This window comes from Chelonoidis abingdonii, chromosome 4 (assembly GCF_003597395.2).
Source record: "Chelonoidis abingdonii isolate Lonesome George chromosome 4, CheloAbing_2.0, whole genome shotgun sequence".
Taxonomy (NCBI): domain Eukaryota; kingdom Metazoa; phylum Chordata; order Testudines; family Testudinidae; genus Chelonoidis; species Chelonoidis abingdonii.
In genome coordinates, this window is record NC_133772.1 from 109,605,652 (window position 1) to 109,627,523 (window position 21,872).

The 21,872-nt window shown below is 42.2% G+C and overlaps 1 protein-coding gene across 4 annotated transcripts in view; it reads left to right on the forward strand.

The window, feature by feature from the left end:
- Nucleotides 1–21,872, forward strand: part of LIN52 (lin-52 DREAM MuvB core complex component) — a 69,755-nt gene that overhangs the window by 11,076 nt on the left and 36,807 nt on the right. The window contains exon 6 of one of the 4 annotated variants that reach the window (XM_032801977.2): nt 14,986–16,648. The exons of the other annotated variants lie outside the window; for them this stretch is intronic. Within the exon in view, the coding sequence (XP_032657868.1) occupies nt 14,986–14,987 (2 nt within the window). The 3' untranslated portion in view covers nt 14,988–16,648. Of the gene's footprint in view, nt 1–14,985; nt 16,649–21,872 lie in introns of those variants that run through there. 4 annotated transcript variants of the gene reach the window in all.

Here is a 21,872-nt window from a genome sequence, read left to right on the forward strand (position 1 = left end):
GGATCTGCTGTATCTATCCCCATGTGATCAACCTGTAGTTTAACTTCATTGGACAGTTTTTGGGGGTGAAGGGTGACAGCACACTTCACTTCACTGGTATATCTTCTGGATGTACGTCCAGGGCCTTCTCCTTTACCAGCATTGATGTTAGGTGTTATCTGTGGTACAGACTTGCAATTTATTGAAAAATGATTTTGAGGCATAATTGAAAATTGTTTCACTGTGAATGGGGGTTTGACCTTTGCAAACTGTGCAGGGTGTGGATAACATCAAAGTTTCTAGACTAGCAGTTCTCAGCGTGACTGAAAGGTGGATTTGCTGTATTGTTGTCTCTCTCTCTGTTTTTTTTTTTTTTATCACCAGTGTTTTAGGTATAAAGCCAGGGCTCAAACTATGGTGGGCTACGCTTCACTAAACTTAAAGTGAAGCTTTTAACAAAGGGCACAATACTCTCCTTGAATTATTTTCCATTAAATCCTTAAACTGGGTTGACCAAATGGGATGACTAAAAGTTTGTTAAATGCAGCCATCCTATACTTGCAAAAGCTGTTTATTTGGGGAAAAAGAAGAATGCAGTCTCTGTATATTTTAATAGAAACTCCCCCCTTCTGATGCTATAGTGGAGTGTTCTGTGTGTCTGTGTGATTCTAAGTACCATGGAGCCTTTTCTGTGTCTAGCTCAGAGATGGGCTATTGAAGACCTTTAGTGAGCTGTATGTTTTTTAGGAGCTACATATTTTTAGGCCAATGCCCCTAGGTGGGTTGTAGGTAGTGTGGATCGAACCTGGGTGATCTGGAGCTTAATTCATCAGCCTCCAGTATCTCAGTTAAAAGACCCAGATATCTTAGCCAAGGCTACAACAGAGTCATATATCCCTATTCGGCCTAATCACCATGAGAGGGGGACAGAGTGCCACACCGGGTAGGCATAGTTTACAATTGCATAACTCAGATTTTTTTATTATAATACAGCGTGTTCACATACAGTTAACTGTGTAAAAAAACACAGCTTGCAGCACAGCCTTTAAATGGGGTTGGAGGGAAACAGTTTAAACAAACATCTTTCACAAACCTTTTTTTAGTATGCAGAAGACTTGGGGATTAATAAATGAAAATATCACCAATAAAAACATCTTAATGTGTTTTCACTGCCATTTGCAGTCTTTGCCTCAGCTCTGCTCCCCTGTGGCAGAGCTCAGGATTAGGAGCAAGAGCCCATGAGTCAGGTTGCAATACCGCTGAGGGTTTGCTTGGCTACCCTTCTGTCATGCCAGTTGGGAAGAAGTTACTGCCCCTCTATTGGCAGAGATAGAGTGAAGTGGAATTGTATGAGGCAGCAGCGGCTTTACTCAGGCCTTGGCTACACTTGCAAGTTACAGCATATTAAATCAGCCACAGGCACCCTAACTCCTGAGATGTCCACACTGGCAAGGCATGTAGAGCGCCTGGACTCTGCAGCTGACGCGCTCCTGGTAATCCACCTCCACGAGAAGGATAAAGCTTGCTGCGCCCTGGCTGAAATAGCCCGGTGTCAGTGTGGATGACGTGTTGCATCACTGCACTGTGATTCGCCTCTGGAAATGTCCCATAATCCCCTGAAATCAAGTGGCCACTCATCATTGTTTTGAACTCGGCTACAGGCATGCAGATATCCCCTTTCAAAGCTGTTTTTGACAATGGGCATGCTTATCTGCTGTGGGACAAAGCAAACCATTACTGTGGAATGCTCCTGCTGCAGAGGCAGGTGGGTGTGTGTGTGTGAGAAAGAGGCAGGGGTGGGGGCTGGTATCGAGGTTTCCCCCTTCCCTCTGCCGCTGTCTGAACTTACAAGACACTCCCTGTCACATTCCACCCACTTCCGCCCTCCCACCTCAATTTCAAAAGCACGATGCAGCCACTTGCACACTGGGATGGCTACCAAAAAGTATTAAGAGCTGCTAATGTGGCTACTCTACTGCGCTTGCAGCTGGCAGTGTGAACACACATCAGTGCTTTCCCTGTTGTGGTCTCCAAGGGCTGGTTTAACTCCTGGCATTCTACATCTGCAAGTGTAGCCATGACCTCAGAGACTGGACCCCTCAGCCAGCCAGATCACTTTAATTTTTTTTTCTGGAACTGAGAGTTCCATCTGAGGGCAAACTAAATAAAATGATCTAAAGTGTTGGATGGGTTGGAGGACTGGATGGAGCTCAGAGGCTGACAGCCCACCTCTGTTGTAAGTGCTATTGTAATATAAATAATTACAATAAATTAGTACTGTGCTCTGAACAGTTTGGAAGAGGTGAATTACATCTTTTTGCTCAACTGGCTTATAAAATCCGAGGATGGGACTGATCTTTTGGGGAAAAAAACAAAAACAAAAAAAACCTAACATAACCTTTACTTTATCTCGTGGGTTTCTAGGATTGATGTCCTTTTCCCTCATGTATACTTTCATTCTTCCTTCTTAGGGCTTATGTTTTATAGCACAGTCAACAATACTGCTAAAGACCTTTACAGATCCAAAATATTCTGTGGTAGTAAGTTGAGAAGCTTTATGTAGCATTTACCCTCCTTCCTATTTTTTTTCAAATGATCTTTGCGGTCCACCCCAGTGCTTCTATGAATTACCTGGCAGGGCCAGTAATAAACATTACTAAATGCTGTGGCAGGAATCACCAGCTGGTACTGTTGCACAGAGTCTTAAAAAGTTCTTTTTCTTAGTTTACCAGCAAATTTTTAGTCTCCGAAGGAATGCTCTGGTAGTGGTTTCTGATTCAGATTGTTTGGGAAAGCTGTGAGTTTCTGTTTGTTAATGTAACTAGAGTCAGTTCTCGATGCAGATTTGCTCCCTGGGAGCCAGACACTGGTTTTTGGGTGGAGATTCATGAAAGGAGGGGATTGCCTGGGTCCCATTTGACCATCTCTCTTCCATGACTGGTTGTGTGTGTGTAAATAAAACAAGTTGCACTGAGAATGTTCTTGTGTTCCATGTTGCTGATTTCTCCCCATATTAGGAATCCAAACAATACCTTCTCCTATTGCTGAAATGTAGCCACTCTTGACTTTCTGCACAATGCCTAATTAACTTGTGGAATTCACAAGCTATATGTTGTTATTGAAGCCAAGACTTAACAAGACTCAAAAGATTAATGTCTGTATGGTTAATGTGGAAAATATGTAGGTGTTACCTAGGATCTTTAAAAAAACGGCCCAACAAAGTGCTGCCTAGAATTAGGAACAAAAATCTTTTTATCTTGGGTAGGTTCTTCCTTATATCTTTGTTAATGTATCTTACATCTTTTTCTGAAGCATCCTGTTGGAGACATGATACTGGCCTAGTTAGATCATTGATCAAACTGGACACAGGTGGTCTTAGGAAATGCCACTGCTGTCTAATATCCATATTTCATTACTAACAATAGGGAAGGACAAAGTGAAGAATCCTATATCTTTAAAGTACAAGGGCATTTGGGGAATCAGAATGTTACCTAACCTGCAAGGAGGCTGGGACATCACAGTTAACACTTACAAAAAGGGTCTTAGGTTCTCAAATCTTTAGGGGTTGGACACATCCCCAGGGGATGCTCTGACTTCCAGGGTTTCACTTGGGGGTGCTGTCAGTTTCGGGGAAGATAGGGTAGGGGATACACAGAGGGGACTCTTGCCTGTCTGCACTGAATCTCGTATTCCCTCCAAAGAGCCTCTCCCTCTAGCTGTCCCTTTTAGTGAAAACTGCTTGCTGCCAGCCCCCACTCCTTTTCCTCTCTGCAGGAAGCTGCAAGGGAGGGTAGTACATTTCTCTGGCCAAAGCTGTAGTCTTGGAATCTGTCCTGAAGAGCAGGCTGTCTCCTACTTGCTTGGGGAAATGGGACTACTTAATTGCTGTACTGGGAGCTATAGGAGAGGATTTATTCTTGTAGAGGGGAAGAAGCTAGTGTAAGGGGGCAGGATCACCTGTTGGGAGCAGGGAGAGTGGTAAGTGCCAGGATGAGTACATTTGTTGTCAATTCCTCTGTGCTAGTTTATTGAAGAGAAGGACGCCCATTCTTAATGTGTCAAGCTTTACAGATTGAGCTAGCAACTACTGAATTTCTTTACTGAAAGCTGGCCCCTCCAGCCGCATATCACTTCTAGCATTGTGTTGGGACATTGGGATGAATAGTCAACCAGAAGGAAGAGCATCCCCCCTGAGTCGTTCCTACTACTGTATGCTGCAGAGTGCCCTCTAGCACTGCATTGGGGTCTACAGATTCAGTGTGTCACTTTGAGTCACCATACTCTTCACTGCACTTAGACTTCCAGGGAGGTCTTTCTGTTTATTTTGGGTATTCATGGAGATCCACCTGCCATGGTGTCTGTGTTGTCTCCCACCCAAGTGCAAACCCAAATCTAATGAGGAGAGACCAGGGTGAACTGGAAGATTCGTAGTAATTCACCCATTTTCCTAGAAAATTAGTTGCGTAGTCCTACGTCTGCCTTTGCTTGCCGGAAGCCCATAAAGTACCATGCTGTGACTTGCACCCTGCTAAGAACACCAAAAATTAAAAAATACAGTGTACTTAGCCCTGTGGCTCAGAACACAACAGAGCAGACCCCTCCTCAGCTGCTGCTGGAATGAGAGTTGGTACATCCATTCCTGTTGACAGGAGTACTGGGTTCAGCCTATCACCGTGTTGATCATAAAATATCCCCTACAATATTAGCTACCAGACTAACCTGGGCAAGTTTAGCTAGAAAATTTAAATTCATTTCCTTCTCACATATTTATGCTGTACTTTGGAGCAACTCCTTGTTGTAGTGACAATAAACTGTTAATGAGGAGAGAATGGATGGATAAGGGGAAATTTGGGTGTCTCAGATGATCTCAGAGGAGTAGTTTCTGTCATTCCAAGCACTTCAACAATACAACCTGCCTGGTGCTACCTGCAGCTTAAGCATTTCTTGAAGGACATATTGGGCCTATTGTACTGGGAGCCTCAGAGAATCCATATTCTAGTGGAGTGCGCTCCATAGGTTCACCTGACCAGCTACATCCTGTTACGGCTTCCTGGCCCAAAAGACCCTCCCTAATTTAGATTGCCTGCACAAGGCCTGGAATAAAGATTTGTGTATGTCCTTGAGCCCTAGATGATGGGGACGTTCCCTGCAAAACAATAAAAACGCTACAGTTGATCTACTGAATCAGCCTTCGTTGTAGAAGATTATATTTCATTCATTTTGCCCCCTACATAAGTTACAATGCCTGGGCCTTTGCTAAAACAGACCACTGCTGGAGTTCCGGGTTTCCCAGAGCCACACTGGCTCACGTGTTTTGGGGTTGTCTCAGGATACAGTCCTTTTGGCTAAAAGTAAACGAGGATTCATATGAATGGATATCTTTTAAAAATTATTTCCCAGAACTGCTTTTGGGACGTATCCCATCATCTTGGGAACACTTCAGCTCATGGAGAGCTTGGTTCTCTAGAGCAGGGCTTGTAGCCAAATGATTTGTATTGCTTAGATGAAAGAGCAGACAGCCTTCAGGTATGGAAGCTTAGCACAGCTAGTTGGCTGACCTGGCAGCTAAAGAGCAGATAAGGGTCTCAAGAAGAGGGACCTCAAAGAAATGTGAAAAGATTTGGTCTGACCTCTTAGAACTCTCTGATTAATTCCTAGCATATGGAAATGGAGATGTCTCTCTCCTTGACCCATCCTCCCCTTTTCCCCCTCCCTTCCCATTCCTCTTTTAAGAGCATGTGGTTTGGGTGGAATTAGTGGTAACTGTGAATCTGTAGTGAGCAGAGTTGAGAGGTGCAGTATGCTGGAAGCACTGACTGGTGCAGTCACTCTAACCCCCTCTGCCTGCCCAAAAGAGACCCTGGTGGCCTCAGCATCTCTGGGCCATGTGATTATGCACGTATCTTCACCCTCCTATTTAGACTGTACTATGCCATAACCTTTGTGGGGGGTTGTTCATGGAGGAACTTATCTACAGAATAGAAAAACTACTGTTAGAACATGCTGTTTATTCATTGTCACTGTTGCATAGTGGGTTGATCTAGAGCAGTGCAGTGGGAGGCTAGGGTGAAGAAAGCGTCATCTCTGAGTTTCTACATAGTATCATCACTCTCAACAAGAGTCTTCTCCTTTGCCGCTCCTGTTTTCTGCCTCCCTACATCTATCTGCCTCACGGAGGAGTCACTCGTCATCTCATTTCAGCCTTGCCTGAAACCTCTTTCTCCCTTACTCTGTTTATTATTTAACACTGAGTTTACAGTCCTTTTTGTGCAGAAAAGATTGTATTGTATGTTATAATGATTGAAGCTGGTGTGGTATTTTTAGACAACAGAATGACTCTCTTTGTACATTTGATTTCTGTAATATGCAGTTAGTTTGACAGGGATTTAATTAGCAAAGATAAGAGGATAAACTCTTTCTGCCCAAAATATGGATCTGATCTTGGATGACTCACCTACGGCTTAAAATATGACTGATCTGAAACCACATGCAGCAGTCCAGGAATTAATATCCTGTCAATTAAAATGATTCTGGCGTTGTCACATTTTCTTTTAGAGATATGAACTTTATTGTGTTCAGTTGGTTGCCTGGGAAGAGTGTTGGGTTAATAAAGCTTGCTTTCACTTTGGTGTGTGCAACCATTCTTTACATCATCTTTGGATGGTTGAAAAGAGGTGAAAGGAACCATAGGTCATCTATCGTCTGCTTGTATGGCTGCCATCACCATAATGACTGAGAACCATGGTGTCTGTTTGAAACAAGAAACCTTGACCTTCATTCTCATTCTAAATCTCTCTCTCCATTCCCCTCCCACAATACTAGAGATCTGCTGTCTTATTTTAATGCACAGTGGTATGGTGAGAGGGGCTCTTGGACAAGGAAATCACCTTTTCATTTACTGCTCGTCACAGTTAGAATGGTTTACAGACAGGATTGCTTCTTGGATAGTTCCCACTGGAAGACTGAGACGACAGAGTGCCTGCTTGAAATTGGCATTCACACATGATCTGTGAATTGGCTAATTTTGACATGTAGTTAGTTAAAAAATTATTACAGCCAGAGGAGTCATGACCTCAACTTTTCATCATCTCCATTGGATTGTGTGCCAGTTTGGAAGTGAAGAAGGTATGGGAAGTTTTAATTGTACCTGTGTGATTTATCCTCAGTCAGCTCTTTAATTTCTTCTGGCTGTCTGAGGTTTCCGACATGCTGTAAATTTCTCCAACTTTTTCATTATCTGCAATTTCTTTATGACTCATGAATCGGAGTGGAGAGAGAGTGTGGATTTACAGCGGAGATAAACATGTCCATAAAGTCTGTATCTGTGTCAGTAATTGTACTGCTGTCAGTGAGTGTCCTGTTTTACAGGCCTCTCTTGGGAAAGAAACACTTTGCTACCAGTGGCAGAGAAGTGTTCGCTTTGATTTGCATTAACTTGCCAGGAGATTAGGTTGCAATGGTGGGGATGGAAATTGAGCCTGGACCTTGGGTTGCTATTTAAAAATTTTTTTTAAAAAAATGGTTTTTTGGGGGGGGGGGGGGGTGTGTGGTTCTTTTTTGTTTGTTTTGAGCAGGTGGTTGAGTTGCCCAGTAAGTGCCGAAAACAGAGAGAACGCACACTGTTCCTGAATGCAAAAATGGGGGAGAGGATGGATACAGTTTGCTAATGTTATCAAATATGATACTGCACATGCATAAATTCTTCATTCTTACCACAAAGGAAATACAGTATTCAGGTAATCACTGTATCCTCCAAAAATACTGTACATAATATTGCATGGATGCTTTGGGGGTATTCTTCCTCTGCCTCGTGAAGAGTGGAATAAATATTTCTCAAAGCATCAAGAAAACTCTGGACACCCTTGCCCCTCCTTCCCCCGCCCCCTACTCTTCTGCGGAGAATGCTGTTGTGAGTCTCAATGTAGAGTATTAATACTGCATCCTAAACCAGCCATTGATGGCTCTTTGCTGACTGTGGGAGGAGATGTGCACGCTCTTGGTGTCTGAAAAAATCTTTTAAAACACTTGTAAATGTGTCAGACATCCAAACTTCTGTCATTTCTCTTTCTTGCTATTTTCTATTTGATGCCTGTTGTCACCACTTGTATACACAGAACCTCTTTTTGTTAGTTTTTGTAGTTTGGGGATATTTTTATGGCCCTGGTACATTAAGATCCCACCCGCCCGACCCCTGGCTCTTTTTCTGACATTGCTGTATTCTTAGGGTTCAAAGTAACTTCAAAAATGCAGTAGTAAATGTAACCTGCAGACCAGATCCAGGCTACTTGGTTTATTCATTGTATTGCCACAACACATTCAGATTCTGCAGAAAGCAGGCTTTCATTTTTTAAAAATAAAGACTTAAGGTTATGTAAATAACCTCTAAACGTGCACTGATGTAGGACTGTCTTAGATAGCCTGAAACAACAGCTCAGACTGGAGAGATGTTAAAATCTTCTGTTCATTTTAAATGATTGTTGATTCTGAAGCCTAATCCTGACACTACAGAAGGCAGCTTTTCAAATAAATCAGACACTTTTGCCCATCTGATTCCAGGACCTGAGCGTGCCAGTTATGTGCACAAATCAGATGATGGTATGCACAGTTGCCTAATAGGTGGAGGAGATAACAGTGGTTTTAAAAGTGCCTTGCATAATTTTTATCACTGAATGATGCTTAGTTAGTAACTTTAGTAACTAAAAACTTAGTTATAAGTGGCATACTCTACTCATGATCTTTGTGCAAATATCCTACATTTCCCCAGTTTTTGTAGCTGCTATCCGAGACAGCTGATTTTTTAGACCAGTTCAGGAATCTATAAAGGCCACAGTTAAAAGGTACCTGAGCCAGGAACAACTGTCTTACCTTGTCCAAGCACTCTATTTTGGACTAGGTGGCAGTAAAAGTATGGCAGAAACCTTGCATTACAATTGCCCCAGCCTTACAGTCAGTTCAGAAAAAGAGCATGTCCCACAATCCCTGCTGGAGTTTGGTGTTGGGGGTGGGAGTGTCTAGAGCAGAGGTCTGTGGCAGGAGGCCCTGCAAGTGTGAGAGTGGGCTGTGTCCCACAAGATGGTCCGAGTTGCCATATACATGTCGTGGGAAGGAGAACGTGATCTCAGGCACCATGTTCTGACATTCTATCTTCAAAGGGCCCTCCTGTCACTCGGCCTACTCCACTCACATATTAATATTAACGTCAGAAAAGGAAAGGGGTGTGGGGAAAAGCTTAGCCAGCTGTTAACTGGTGCCTTGTTAATGAACGAATGTCAAAAACTGAGAGACTGCTCTGACAAGGGCTTTTGGGCCCTTGTGGCTGGTCCATGCCCCCAGTGTCCTTAGTTTCCTCCAGCTTCTCTCCCCTGCCCCTGGCATTAACCAACGCTTTACCTGTTTTGATCACAGCAGGGTTACTTGTATATTGATTTCCCTAAATTACATTTTCCTTCAGGTCTTGGCTCTTGCCAGGAGGGAGGAGAGTTTCTTCTCTCACAGTATGGCTAGCTGGACCTGCTTGCAGGAGAGCATTGTGTCCTATTGGATAGGGCATTGGACTGGGACTCAGGAGACATGAGGTTCAATTCCTGACTCTGTTGCTGGTTTGCTTGATAACCTTGGGCAAGTCACTTGCCCTCCCTGTGACTCCATTCTCCATCTGTAAAATGAGGATTGACCTCCTTTGTATAGTACTTTGGGATCACTGTACAAGAACTAGGTATCATCAGTAAAGATTCTATCCCGTGTACTGGTCATTAGTGTGTCCTCTCTGCTCCTGATGCCTGCCGCCGTGAAGGAGTAATTTGAGTCTGCTCTGGGATACCTCTGCATCTAGAAGACACAGTGAAATGGGGATTTAGTGATGGAATGGGTCTGATCATCGATTTGTGAGACATTGAAGAAGTCATTAAATGCTTTTACCAAGGATTGGAGATAAGGCTTCTTCACAGACCTCATGGCCCAAGAGAGTAAATTTGTGCTCATGAGTGGAATTGGCTTTGGTAGGAAACAAATATTCGTCTTTCAGTTTTACAGAGATTTAAATAGCTATTCAGTGACATATTTGACTGGATATCTTTTAATTGGGAGACAGTGATGTTGCTCTCTATGCTCTGACAATCCTGCCTTCAGTCCAGCCTCCCTTTCTGCTTTCTTTCCCTGGTGAGGGGACTGAGCTGATCTTGGGTGCAGGTATTGGAGCGTCATCTTTCCACTTTTTCAACAATGGATCTTGTGATGCACACCCAATGCTGTATGGAAAGACTTAGTGGTTTGCCTCTAGCAGAACCTGCCTCTGTTTACTGGTGAGATCTTGCAGGAGCAGTAACACACATGGTGCCTCACCTTGCATCCACAGACAGCCCTGAAGGCCCTGTTTCCATAATGTGGCTGGAGTAAGTCTCTGTGACAGTATCTGTAACTGGCTCATTAACTTCTGAGCATTAGAACAAGATAAAAATGCCCTAAAGCCTCTTATCTGATGACTGATGTAACCTGCTCAAAGCTCGAGTGCCATTAGTTTAAGTTTGCAATGCAAGTGGCTCTCTTGAGAGTAACAAGCACTGATTAAACCTGAAGTGTCCCCTGAGGGCTCTGCAGCTGTCATGAGGGTGGTGGCTGCCCCCTCCCCAAAAGGGAAATCGAGGCCAGAAGTCCCACTGGGGCAGGCACTCTGTGAACCACCACGTGGCTGCCCCAGCTGTTCCATTTTGCCTAATGAATTGTTTTACAAGGAGAGGCTGGGTATTGTCATCACAAGCTGTCTTCTCTGGGGACAGAAGCCAGCCTGATAATGACTAATGTTAGTGATAGTAATTGAAGTCTGATGGCTCTCCAGGGACTGGCATAGTGCTTAGAGAGCTGTCAGGCACTTGTGGCTGGTGCAGTCCCATGAATGCCTCAGAAACGTTTTTTAATTGCTTGACTTCCATAAGTATAGTTCCTGTGTTTTGTCCACATGGAAATACTCATTTGCAAAAATCTTTAACGGGGTTACCCTGTGAGCCTGTTGACATTCTGCGCTGATGTGGTTGTGGTGGGGTCTGTGCCGTGTATTTCTTCCCCTGACTAGCACTTATATGCATCCTTGCTTACTGTCTTTGTGTGCTCTGTCTATCTAAGTTTATTGATTTTTACCCGTATGTATGTTTAGAGCCCTGCATCTGTGGACCGTGTTTGTGGATCGGATGCGGATACAAATTTTGTATTCTCGCAGGGCTCTATGTGTGTTTCCTTTCCTACGCTGGCCTTGTGTTTACATAATGCTGATGTAATGTGCCTGTGGATTATACTTGACATTACTAAAATATTTCAACTGGATTCCTAAACATGAGGGGATCCCTGAGCCCTGTAGGGCAGAGTTAGCTGGTCAACAGTGCAGTCATTTGCATTTTGTTGGGTGGTTAAACCTGAATGTAATGTTAAATAAAAAGCCTTTGTGTCTCAGCTAGACTGGCTCTGGGAAACAACAACTTCGCATGGACTTGGGCCAGAGTGCTGACTGGATCCTACTTGTAGTATTGAGTGAAGGTTTTCTGCTAATTGTCTTATTTAGTGTGTACACAGCCATGGATTTGGGAAACAAATTATGAGTAGTTGGAATGGGCAATCATGGTCTTTAAGTAACAGCTTGGGTCCCAAGGTGACTTCTCTTGGTTGCTTACTACAGTACCCTGCTGGGAATGGCAGGTGAAACCAGGCAGGTTACAGGAATGTTTCATACCAAATATAAGACAAACCAAAATTGTAGAAATACGCGAAGCAATTGTTGTTAGGAATACAGGAATTGCCATGCTGGATCAGACCAGCGTTTTATCTAGTCCAGTCTCTGGTCTCTGACAGTGGATAGTACCACATGTTTTAGTAGTTTAAAGAAGCCCATGATGCACAATTGTGGAATAACCTACACCTAGGGGAAGTTTATTTCCAACCTTATCTGTTATTGTTTGTCTTATGCCGGGAAGCGTCGTGATTGATATAACCTTATGTTTTTTTATTCTCGCTGAGGTAGTGGTCAGGGGTGGCTCCAGGCACCAGCGTAGCAAGCACGTGCCTGGGGCGGCAAGTCACGGGGAGCGGCCTGCCAGTCACTGTGAGGGTGGCAGTCAGGCAGCCTTCAGCGGGATGCCTGCAGGAGGTCTGCCGGTCACGTGGCTTCGGCGGCAGGTACACCGAAGGTGCGGGACCGGCAGATCACCCGCAGAAACGCTGCTGAATCTGCATGACCAGCGGACCGCCTGCAGGTGTGCCACCGAAGGCTGCCTGAATGATGGGGGTGGCAAAAACATAGAGATGCCCCTGGTAGTGGTGGATGTTGTTGTTATCTGTGTGTAATCCTTCTTTGAATCCAGCTAAGCTCTTTGTCTCAATATCACGTGGCTGTGAGTTCTGCAGATATGTTTAATATAGTTAACACAAATGTTTTAAGTCTGAGTTCCTTGATTGTCCCCATGGTCTTTTATTATGAGAGAGGGTGGGGAGCATCCAATCGGACTTCTCTGCACCATTCATTAGTTTACATACCTCTCTTCATCTCCTCTCTAAACTAAATACTCCTAGTCTTCTTAGGGCAGTTCTACACTTAAGACGTTGCCGTGGTACAGTGACACCAGTGCTGCTGCCCCACTGTAGCATGTTAGTGAAGATACTACTGTGTGGATGGGAGAGCCCCTGGTTATCTTAAAACACATTTTTGTACCAGGTTCATTCACTGATTGCCACTGCCTTATTCCATTTTTGCTTGTTCTATTTCTTGTTACAATCTGAAGAGCTATTAATTTCTGCAGAATTTAAGCTATAATTAAAAAGAAGTCTAGTCATTGTTGAGAAGAACCATCCACATGTGAACTGAGTATGACTGCTGTAATATTACCTTCCTGAAACTACAGATGGACAGCTCCAGTGCCTTTGGAACTCAGTTCATAGGCTTGCTGAGCCTTTGCAGAGTGAAATTAAATATCTAGTGAGTTTCAGCACTGCTATTCAGAGCCCTGTGGGTAAAACTGATACTGTAGAGAATCCATTTAATCTTGCAGCTACTTGAGGAAGCTATGAGCAGCTGTAGAGAGATACTAGTGCTATTCACAGAAGAGGAGGACCAAAAAAGGAGGCTGGGAGAGGGATAGTGAAGGAGAGTCCCTCCTCCCCCACCCCTTTTCAGCAGCCAGAAGGCATTGGAGTGGGGATGAAAAACACTAAGTACCTTCTTTATTCTGTTTGTTAGGGGGGACTGGAGCTTCAACTTTGTCAGACATCCACTAATCAAGCAAGATCTAGGGGTCCTGGTAAAAATCCCGGCTGATTGAAGGAGGATTGTTCAGCAGGCATTGGCTCCTGAACCTCACTAGTGACCTCGCTTTCATCAGTCATATCTGCTTCTGGCTAGCAGGTTTAGCTCTCCAGCTAAAAGGTGTTGGAACTTTTTCAAGCCCGGGCATACTATGAGAATGAGGTGGGAGTATTACTGCTGGCGTGCCTTGTAGAATTTGAACTCCTTGAGACCTTTGAAGTGCATAGGCAATTCCAATGTTCCTTTGTCTATTTTGTATGTAGATGGACAGAGCAGGTTAGGGGCTTCCTCATTTTAAAGAGTGAACTGGGCAGATTTTTGAGGAGAGCTACTTGCAAGAGATGAAGTGAGAATTGTATGCTAAGAATAGATCCAATCAGCTCTTTCAGAGAGTAGCACAAATCAAGACGAGCATTTAGAGATAGGTGAAGCATGAGGTTGGATGGAGTGGGCAGCAGGAATTATATTCTAGGTTTTGTAAATTTGCTGTGAGGCAATGTTCATTGCCATGTTTTCTCTGTAATGCAGAGGTATTACTCTGCCTTATCACAGCTTTTATGGTCTCTCTGTCCTGGAACCTTTAACAAAGAGGGGCATGACATGAGTAGAACAGGAAAAGAGCTTCAGCTGGAAATTGCTGATTCCACCCAACCCTCTTTCTCTAAGTGTAGATGGAACAATTAATACTTTCTCTCTTTCCTCTGGCTTTTGTTCTCTTTGAGGGTTGCTGTTCACATTTTTTCTTCAAGAATTTGGGCCTTTCACCAGGGCTGACCAAGGTGGAAAGGGAAACGAGCAGGGTGCCATGTTCAGGGAGGGGAAGAGAATGAAATTAATTTCCAGTGTTCAGGCTTAACTCATGCTTATAATCTCTTTCTCATGGTTCTTATACCCCCCCCACCCCCACACACACCTTTGAAATCGATGGAAATACTCCTGTTGACCTCAAGGAGAGTTGGAATAGTCCCATACTGATACCTGATTCAACGACAGGCTTTTTCTTTATGGTTTTAAATGCTATTGAATATTCTTCTGTGTTGAATATGGGGATTCCTTTGGCCTTCACCTCTCTAGTGAAAATCACCCCTTGAAGAGGCTTGATTTTTTAAAGAGCTAGCTTCTGCCTGATGGAAGAGCTTTAAAAAAGCATTCTGGAAAATGTAGTTTTAAATTGAAAGCCAAAATGATCCATAGGGAATAGTCACTGGGACTTTATGAGAGGGTACTCTGGGAATTGTGTCCCACTAAAAGGGAAAGATTTTCTAGGATTCACTGAGTCATGGCCTGACTGCTGAAGGGAGTCCTCAGTACCATGCAAGCCAGAAGATTGCATGTGCTGCATTTTCTCATCATATTCACTGTCAGTTGCCCCCCTTCTTTCAGTGAAACACTGACTGTTATACGTCTATTTTGGTAATAAAATCCTACTTTGTCTCCATATAAAAGAATGTTTTGAAGGCTGTCTCTTTTGTGAATTTTTTAATCTCCAAGAGATTGACACTCCGTGGACATCCAACAACCTCAAGCCTTAATAACAAGGCTGACAAATTAGCATGCAGGAAGCTAGTCTCAAACAACTTGCAGTGTTTTAACATATGCCTCAAACACTTCGAAAGACAGACTTACGGCTGATGTTGTCCAGCTGTTCCATCATTGCGTTTGATTATTTTTTTTCTGATGTCCCAGAACGGTGACTGAGTTGACACATCCTTTTTTTGTAGAAATTTTCAACCATGGTGTGGAGAGGATTAAGTTACATTTACTCCTTTTCATGGATATAAGACTGCTTAGTTATTTGAATTTTGTGTTCGTTCAGTGAATTTCCTCTTATTCATCTTACATCTTTGGGATCCTATACCTACTCAGTAGTAATGTGAAAGAAGGAAAGAAAACCCGCTCAACACCTGACATAATCCTTCTGTTGGGTAAACAGAGATTTTGGTTTACAAATTAATCTTGAGAAAGTGTTGTTACTGAATGGATTGTTACATCTTAGTCTAGAGAATGGTGGTGATTTTAAGAGATCTGCTATTGATTAAACAAATTTCTGCATTGTATTTTACTGAAAGACATCACAACTTTTGGAAACAAAAAGCCCAACAAAACATTCAAATAAATAATTATCTTAGGCACCTTCATTGTTCTATGCAGTCATCGTTTTGCATTTATAGGAACAACTACACATGTAGCACTTTGTACATGGGTGATTACTACACATCTAGCACTTCATCAAACATTTATTTTAAGCTACACAATGGTAGTAAGTGTTTTGGTGCCATTACAATCTGTCACGGAAAACTTGACTTGTCAGATCATTGGTGACCTGCAGCAAATACAGTGTATTGTCTCAGCCCTTCTGTGTGTGTGTGTGGACAAAGTTAGTGAACATGCCCAACAGCAGATTATTAAATCTCTAAGGCTCTACAAGTGATTTGACAAACACTGAGTTTATTAAACCCCACATTGAACTGTGAGTTATTAAAATGTGCTTGCATCTACATCGCCTTGGGTTTTGATCTCAGATCTCCTCATCTAAGCAGGATCAAGCTTGGTCAGTAATTGTATGGGAATCCTCTAAGGAAAACTCAGGTGTTGCAGGAAGAAATGTTGGTGATTCAGTAGATATTGCTTTTCTCTCTGAGTCAGTACTGAACTATTACCCCATCACGGCTCTAGGGGGCTCTGTAATGTTGGAAATGTTGTACTTTGGATGAGATGTATGACAAAGGTCATGATGACTTGGGGTCATTAATCCCATACATTTTTTGTAAGGGTGGGATATTAACCTCAGTTATCATGGGCAAAATACCAGTATAGGTAATTACAGTCTAATTTTCCCAAGCAGCATCAATTAAAACAAAAGCTAAGATGGATCTTATCTCTACTGTGTTGTGTAGTGCTGATGTATGTTTAAACAGCTGCCCATTTTTCCACAGGGGTAACTAAGTTGTGGGGGAAGTGATTCCTGTGTATGTACTGTATGAAACTATGTAAAAGGCACGAGAAAAAGTCTAGTGTAGGTGTACTGAATGTGTATACAAGAGACCCATGAAATAATTATTCTATCACTTATTGAAACCGTGTACATTAGTGTACAGTAACACACAAAATATACAGTAGAGTAATAGGCATTCCCCATTAAGTTGTGTGAAACTGTGCATTTCAGAAAGGGAAGAATGATACCTATAGTAGACTGTGCCCTGTACTTATAAACCTGGCATTCTGAATTGTACAGAAAGCTTACCCTATATTCTGCATCGAGGTCTGTTGATTATGTGATACTACAGTGGGAGAGACTGGAAATTCTGTAGCAGATTCACGTAAATTAAAATGGCAATTTTAAATGACTTCAGTACAAAAATGAATAAAGCAATAAAGACAGTAGTGGAATGTTTTCCATTGTGTTACTAAATTCTTCTATGTCTGTGTTTTCAGTATACGCTGTCATACAAGATCAATGCATAACTCCCTCATAGAAGCTGCCAGGGAGGAAACTGAAGATTTTGGCAGCTAGGTGGGGACACTTGGGACTTTTGACAGATGGACAGGCAAAGGAGGCAGTTTGGGATTATGGGTTGAGTACTTCACCTATATGATAAAAGGATCAGCAATGTTATAGTTGACCATGTTGACACTGAAACCTAAATAAAACAATTTAAGGAATAAACACTTTATTGGTATAAATGGAGCAATCCACAGCTCTCAGAGCAATTGTTTCTGACTGACTGGAGACTCAAGAAGACAACAGAGCATTGCTTACCCTGGGAGACATGAACAGAGTGTGTATCTTCACAACCATAAGGACTAGAAAACAACTTTTCTTAAAAGGAAAAGCTTAGACGCTTGAGCAAAATTCAGCAGCAAGGGGTGGATTATGTTACAGATGCCGGTGCAGATTCTACACAGTTGTGAAATGCATGTGGCCCTGCTTAGATATTCTCTGTATAAGCAGAAGTTTGTGTGTTGATAATAAGAAAACTATGCTGAATTTAAGCCTTGATTCAGCAAAGCACTTTAAACATGTGCTTAAGTGCCACTGAAGTCGCGTTTAAGTGCTTTGCTGAATCAAGTCCTGTAACTTGCTCAGGACTGGTTTCTGTCATGTTCTGTAAAGGGTATATAAATACTGTAGCCTGAAATCAATATTGTGAATTCACTGCTGAAGGAAGTCATTGCTATGTACTGTGGCAAGATTTAGGAAGGGGTCGGATAACTTTATACCAATTGATGACATTTGTAGGTCTGAAAGCTGTGATGGGTTGAGGGCACTGTTTGTCCAAAGTCACAATCTGCTTGTTTTTATTGGGCTTGTTTGATCATATCACAGCTGGGCATCAATTTCCAAGGGTGCCTAATTGGGACTGCCTTACTGAAACACACAGTGGAGAAATTATATTTAGACCTTTTTTCCTATTTTTTCTTATCCTTTTCCTAGAAACTACTTTCACAGTGGAAAGATACTTTGTACAGTCTGCCAACCTCCAATTTTTTAAAAACTTTTAGTTTAATTGAAATGTATATTAATGAATGGATATTACTAAGAATTAAGCTGCTGGTTCATTTCTGAGACAGTTGACAGCACTTGGATCCTGCCAACACATCTGACGCATGTATCAGTAGTTTACTCATACTCACCCTTTCACAGTATACTGCTTTAATGATGAGGAAACTCAAATCTAAAGCTCCAGGGTATGAGCCAGTTGCCATAAGGGTCAGGAAGAAATTTATCCTGTGTGCAACATTGTGCATTTAGCCAGGTGCACTTTGTGTGACTTTTTTTTTTTCCTTACTCTGAGGCATCAGTTATTGATCCCTGCTAGATGGGCCAGGTAGCTGATCCAGTATGTCAAAGTCTGTGACTTACGACAGATGCTTTTTTTTTTTTTTTTTTCCCTATAGTCTGCACTGTAGGTCTGGTCTAAACAGAGTTGCACTGGTTTTACTACAGCTGTGATTTTAAACTAATTTAGTAAATAGCACAAACTCTCACATGGAAACTCTTAAAGAGATTTAAATCTGGTTTATAGTTTGTCGTGCATCTGTAAACTTAACCAGTTTAAAACTGGTTTAACTAAATCAGTTTTTTATTTGATTTTTAGATAAATCAATGTAACTTCTGTATAGTAAGGTTCTGTATAGACAAGACCTTAGTGTAACATCCTCAGTCTCCGTTATTTAAGCAGTGAGTGCGTTAGTTATGAGTACTTTCTTGGTCAGTTAAAGACTAGATCAGAGCATTAAAGTCACAGGACAAAAATAGTGATTTGTCTAATAACAGTGACTCAAAAATGGCTATTAGAAGGACACTCTCAAATTATTTAAGCAAACTTTCTTATCTGTTTCCAAATAACATCTTAATTAATTAGTGACCCTGTCAATTTAAAATCTAGACAATTATTTTAAAAATGAAATAAAAGAACTCTTGGGCTCTACACCTGCCTCTGGACATCTTGACAGTTTTTGTGGTTGAGCAGACCCATTTCCCAGAAAAGGTTTTTCTCTTTCCAGTTGCTTTGTTAAAAACTCACAAAAACAACAAAGGAAATGGTAAAATGACTACACACAAATAGGGAGTAGGGGGAAGAGAGAAGAATATTTTCCCCTAATCTCTCTTAATCATAGTGATCTCAGATGTTACAAGTAGTTGGTGTTTTAAAAAAAAAAATCAAATGTGTTTTTTAAGATGTCACTTGAAAATGGAAAGAGTTTAATTTTTTTTATTTAGTTTTCACTATTTATGGTCCTGATTCTTCAGAGACCTATGTGCAAGCTTCAGTTTACACATGTGAATAGTCCCACTGACTCAACTGGGACCACTCCTGTGCATAAATGTAAGCACACACATAGGTCTTTGCAGGATCCAGGCCTATGTTTGCTTACCTTTTGCATTTTGCTCACTTTTGAAGTAGAAGAGTAGAGGTATTTGTTGTTTTTAGTCAGTTTCACTTTCTGATTATGCTGAAGTAGCATAGCGCTGCCAAATACAGTGGGGTGTTTGCCTTAAAATTCCAGTGGCAACAGTTAAATAATGAAAACAATTCTATTGGTCTTAATTTTTCCAAAATCTAAATTTTACAAAATCAGTATTTTGGGCTGAATGGGACCTAACAGTCCCTTTAAAGTTGTTCTAAACCTCTTATGTTAAAATTTCTTGGAAAGTATTATTTTTGTTTTCCCTTACTCTGTGATTTCACTGAGGTTCTTAACCTTACTCAGTTTAAGAACCACTTTTCAACCAATCTACATTCAGTGTCCTTGGGATTACAGTTTTAATAGTTGTAAAGGGTAATAATACCCACTTTGTGACAAACAATCTAATGAATTCTGGTACAGCAGGTTCTGGGCCCTAAATCCATTGACCATGCTAAGGGTCACTGCAGTGCATTTCCTAGGATGAAGCAGCATGCTTCCTGGTAGCTAGTCTGCCTGCTGCTTTCCTGTTAGAATTCAGCATGCCAAGCCCACAGCACCCCTGTCTCTCCTGAATGGAATTCAAAAAGACACTTACATTTCCATAAATAAATTAGGAATTCAGTGCCTTCTTCCGGCTAATCAGGGCAGGCTGATAAACCTTGCTAGCTGTTTAATAAATGAATTGTGACTGATTACCTATTAATATGGACGCCTCAGGAATTCACCCTGGGGGAAGCAGAGCAGTGAAATAGAGAGGGGCACGGCCCCCTGGGAAATCAGGGCTTCATGTTTGCAGCTTAAATATCTCTGTGAAGTATCAATAAGGAGGTAATTGAATTTTGAACACAAACATGAGCACTGGATGGATGAAGGAGAGGGGGGCTCTGATCATCTCTTCTATACCCCTTCATACTCCCCTCCTCTTTCCCTTAGAGACCACTCTAGTGAAGATAGATGCTAAATCCATTAAATAAAGATTAGACTCTGTCGTGGTAGAAAATGGCAGCTTAGCTAGATCCCTGGGCAAATTGGGATCTTTAGCAATACAGAAAATTAAAATATACATTTTTAACAAGTATGGTGTCGACACTGTAATAATGAGTGCGTGGCTTGTGGGGTTTGCTCACCTTTCAGAGCCTCTCTTGTTTGGCTAGATCACTTCCTCTTGTTTTCAATACCAGCCTGTTTTGTTTCTCTGAAGCAGAGAAGACTGTAGCTTTTTTCACATTCTGTCGTAGTGTTTTCAAGGACCCTGTGGTTTGCTTGTAATTAGAGTTTCATGAGGGAGAGCAGTACTCTGGTATTTGAATAGAGCAATACTCCCTTCAGTTCCAGGATGTCCAATCATAGGTACTTGAATGGTAGTTGGAGACTGTGGAGAAGACAAGAGAAGGGATTAGAGGCTGTAATAAATGTAGATGCTGTTTTACATGGACCTTGTTACTTAAACATAAGGCTTTTGGTTTCTTGTTTCCTTTGTTATAGGCCAAGTGAATTTTTAGTATGGAGAAGGGGGGAAAATTTAGCATTAGGACTTGTATCATAAAATATTAATGCTTTTTGTGTGTGATGCAATGAGTATGAAATAAAGCTGAATTGGACCGTAAGTGGGTTAAGTGCCCTCCTTCCTATATATACATACTCTACCAGATAGACTCAGAATTATGCACCAGGCCTTATTCACATGTGAATGTGTCACAGTCTCCATTGCAGCAAGGTCCTCAGATGCTCATAATAGGTCTTCAGCTTCCATGTATCTATAGGGCAGAAGCACAACTGGAAGGAAGAGACTATCCTATTAAAAAGCTTGTCAGTCTAGTTTTGCCTCTTTAGGTGAATGAGATGCTCCTGCATCAGAGCCAGACAAAACAACTATGTTTTTTCTCTTTCAAATGGGGATAGCTCAGTGGTTTGAACATTGGCTTGCTAAATCCAGGGTTGTGAGTTCAGTTCCTGAGGGGGCCATTTAGGGCTCTGGGGCAAAAAATTGGGGATTGGTCCTGCTTTGTGCAGAGGATTGGTCTAGATGACCTCCTGAGTTCCCTTCCAACCCTGATATTCTATGATTTCTTTGATCATCTTTGACCTGTCTGGCTTCAGAGAGCTGAGACCTAACAAGTATTCCCAGTGGGAAAGTTCTTGCTCCTCTGGACATCTTATCCCAGAGGGATTTTTTCTTTGTGTTCTTTCTTTTCCTGTGTCTGCAGCTGTGCTTACATCTTCCTGGCAGCCCTTCCATGAAGAGTGCAGGCTGTGAAGAGAAGGCAAAGACGTGTAAGGCAAGGACTTGTTCCTTGTGCTAGTCCCCTGTAATTAGGCAGAGTGCTTTGCATATTCTGTCAGTCTAGCATCTTCACAGCACCACTTGCGTGCCTGCAACCCCATCTCTAACTCCAGCAACCCAGTATGCGTAAACTTTGGTACCAGATCCATCCATTGGAGAGTACCCAGTTTCTTCTGCTCCCTCCTGAGGGCAGAACAGAAGTTGGCCACTGGCAAGGCAGTTGGAGAAAAAAACATGAAAGTGCTTGGACCTGTTTCAAAGACCATGGATGCAGCAAAGGGTCTAGAAGTCACCACTTCCAATCCCTTGGCCCCTAGGGGTCAGAGAGTAACTATGGGGCACTGGAGACATGAAGCAAGTGAGATACTATTCCCTTTCCATCTGCTTCCTTCCCTCCCCATCTGACAATTG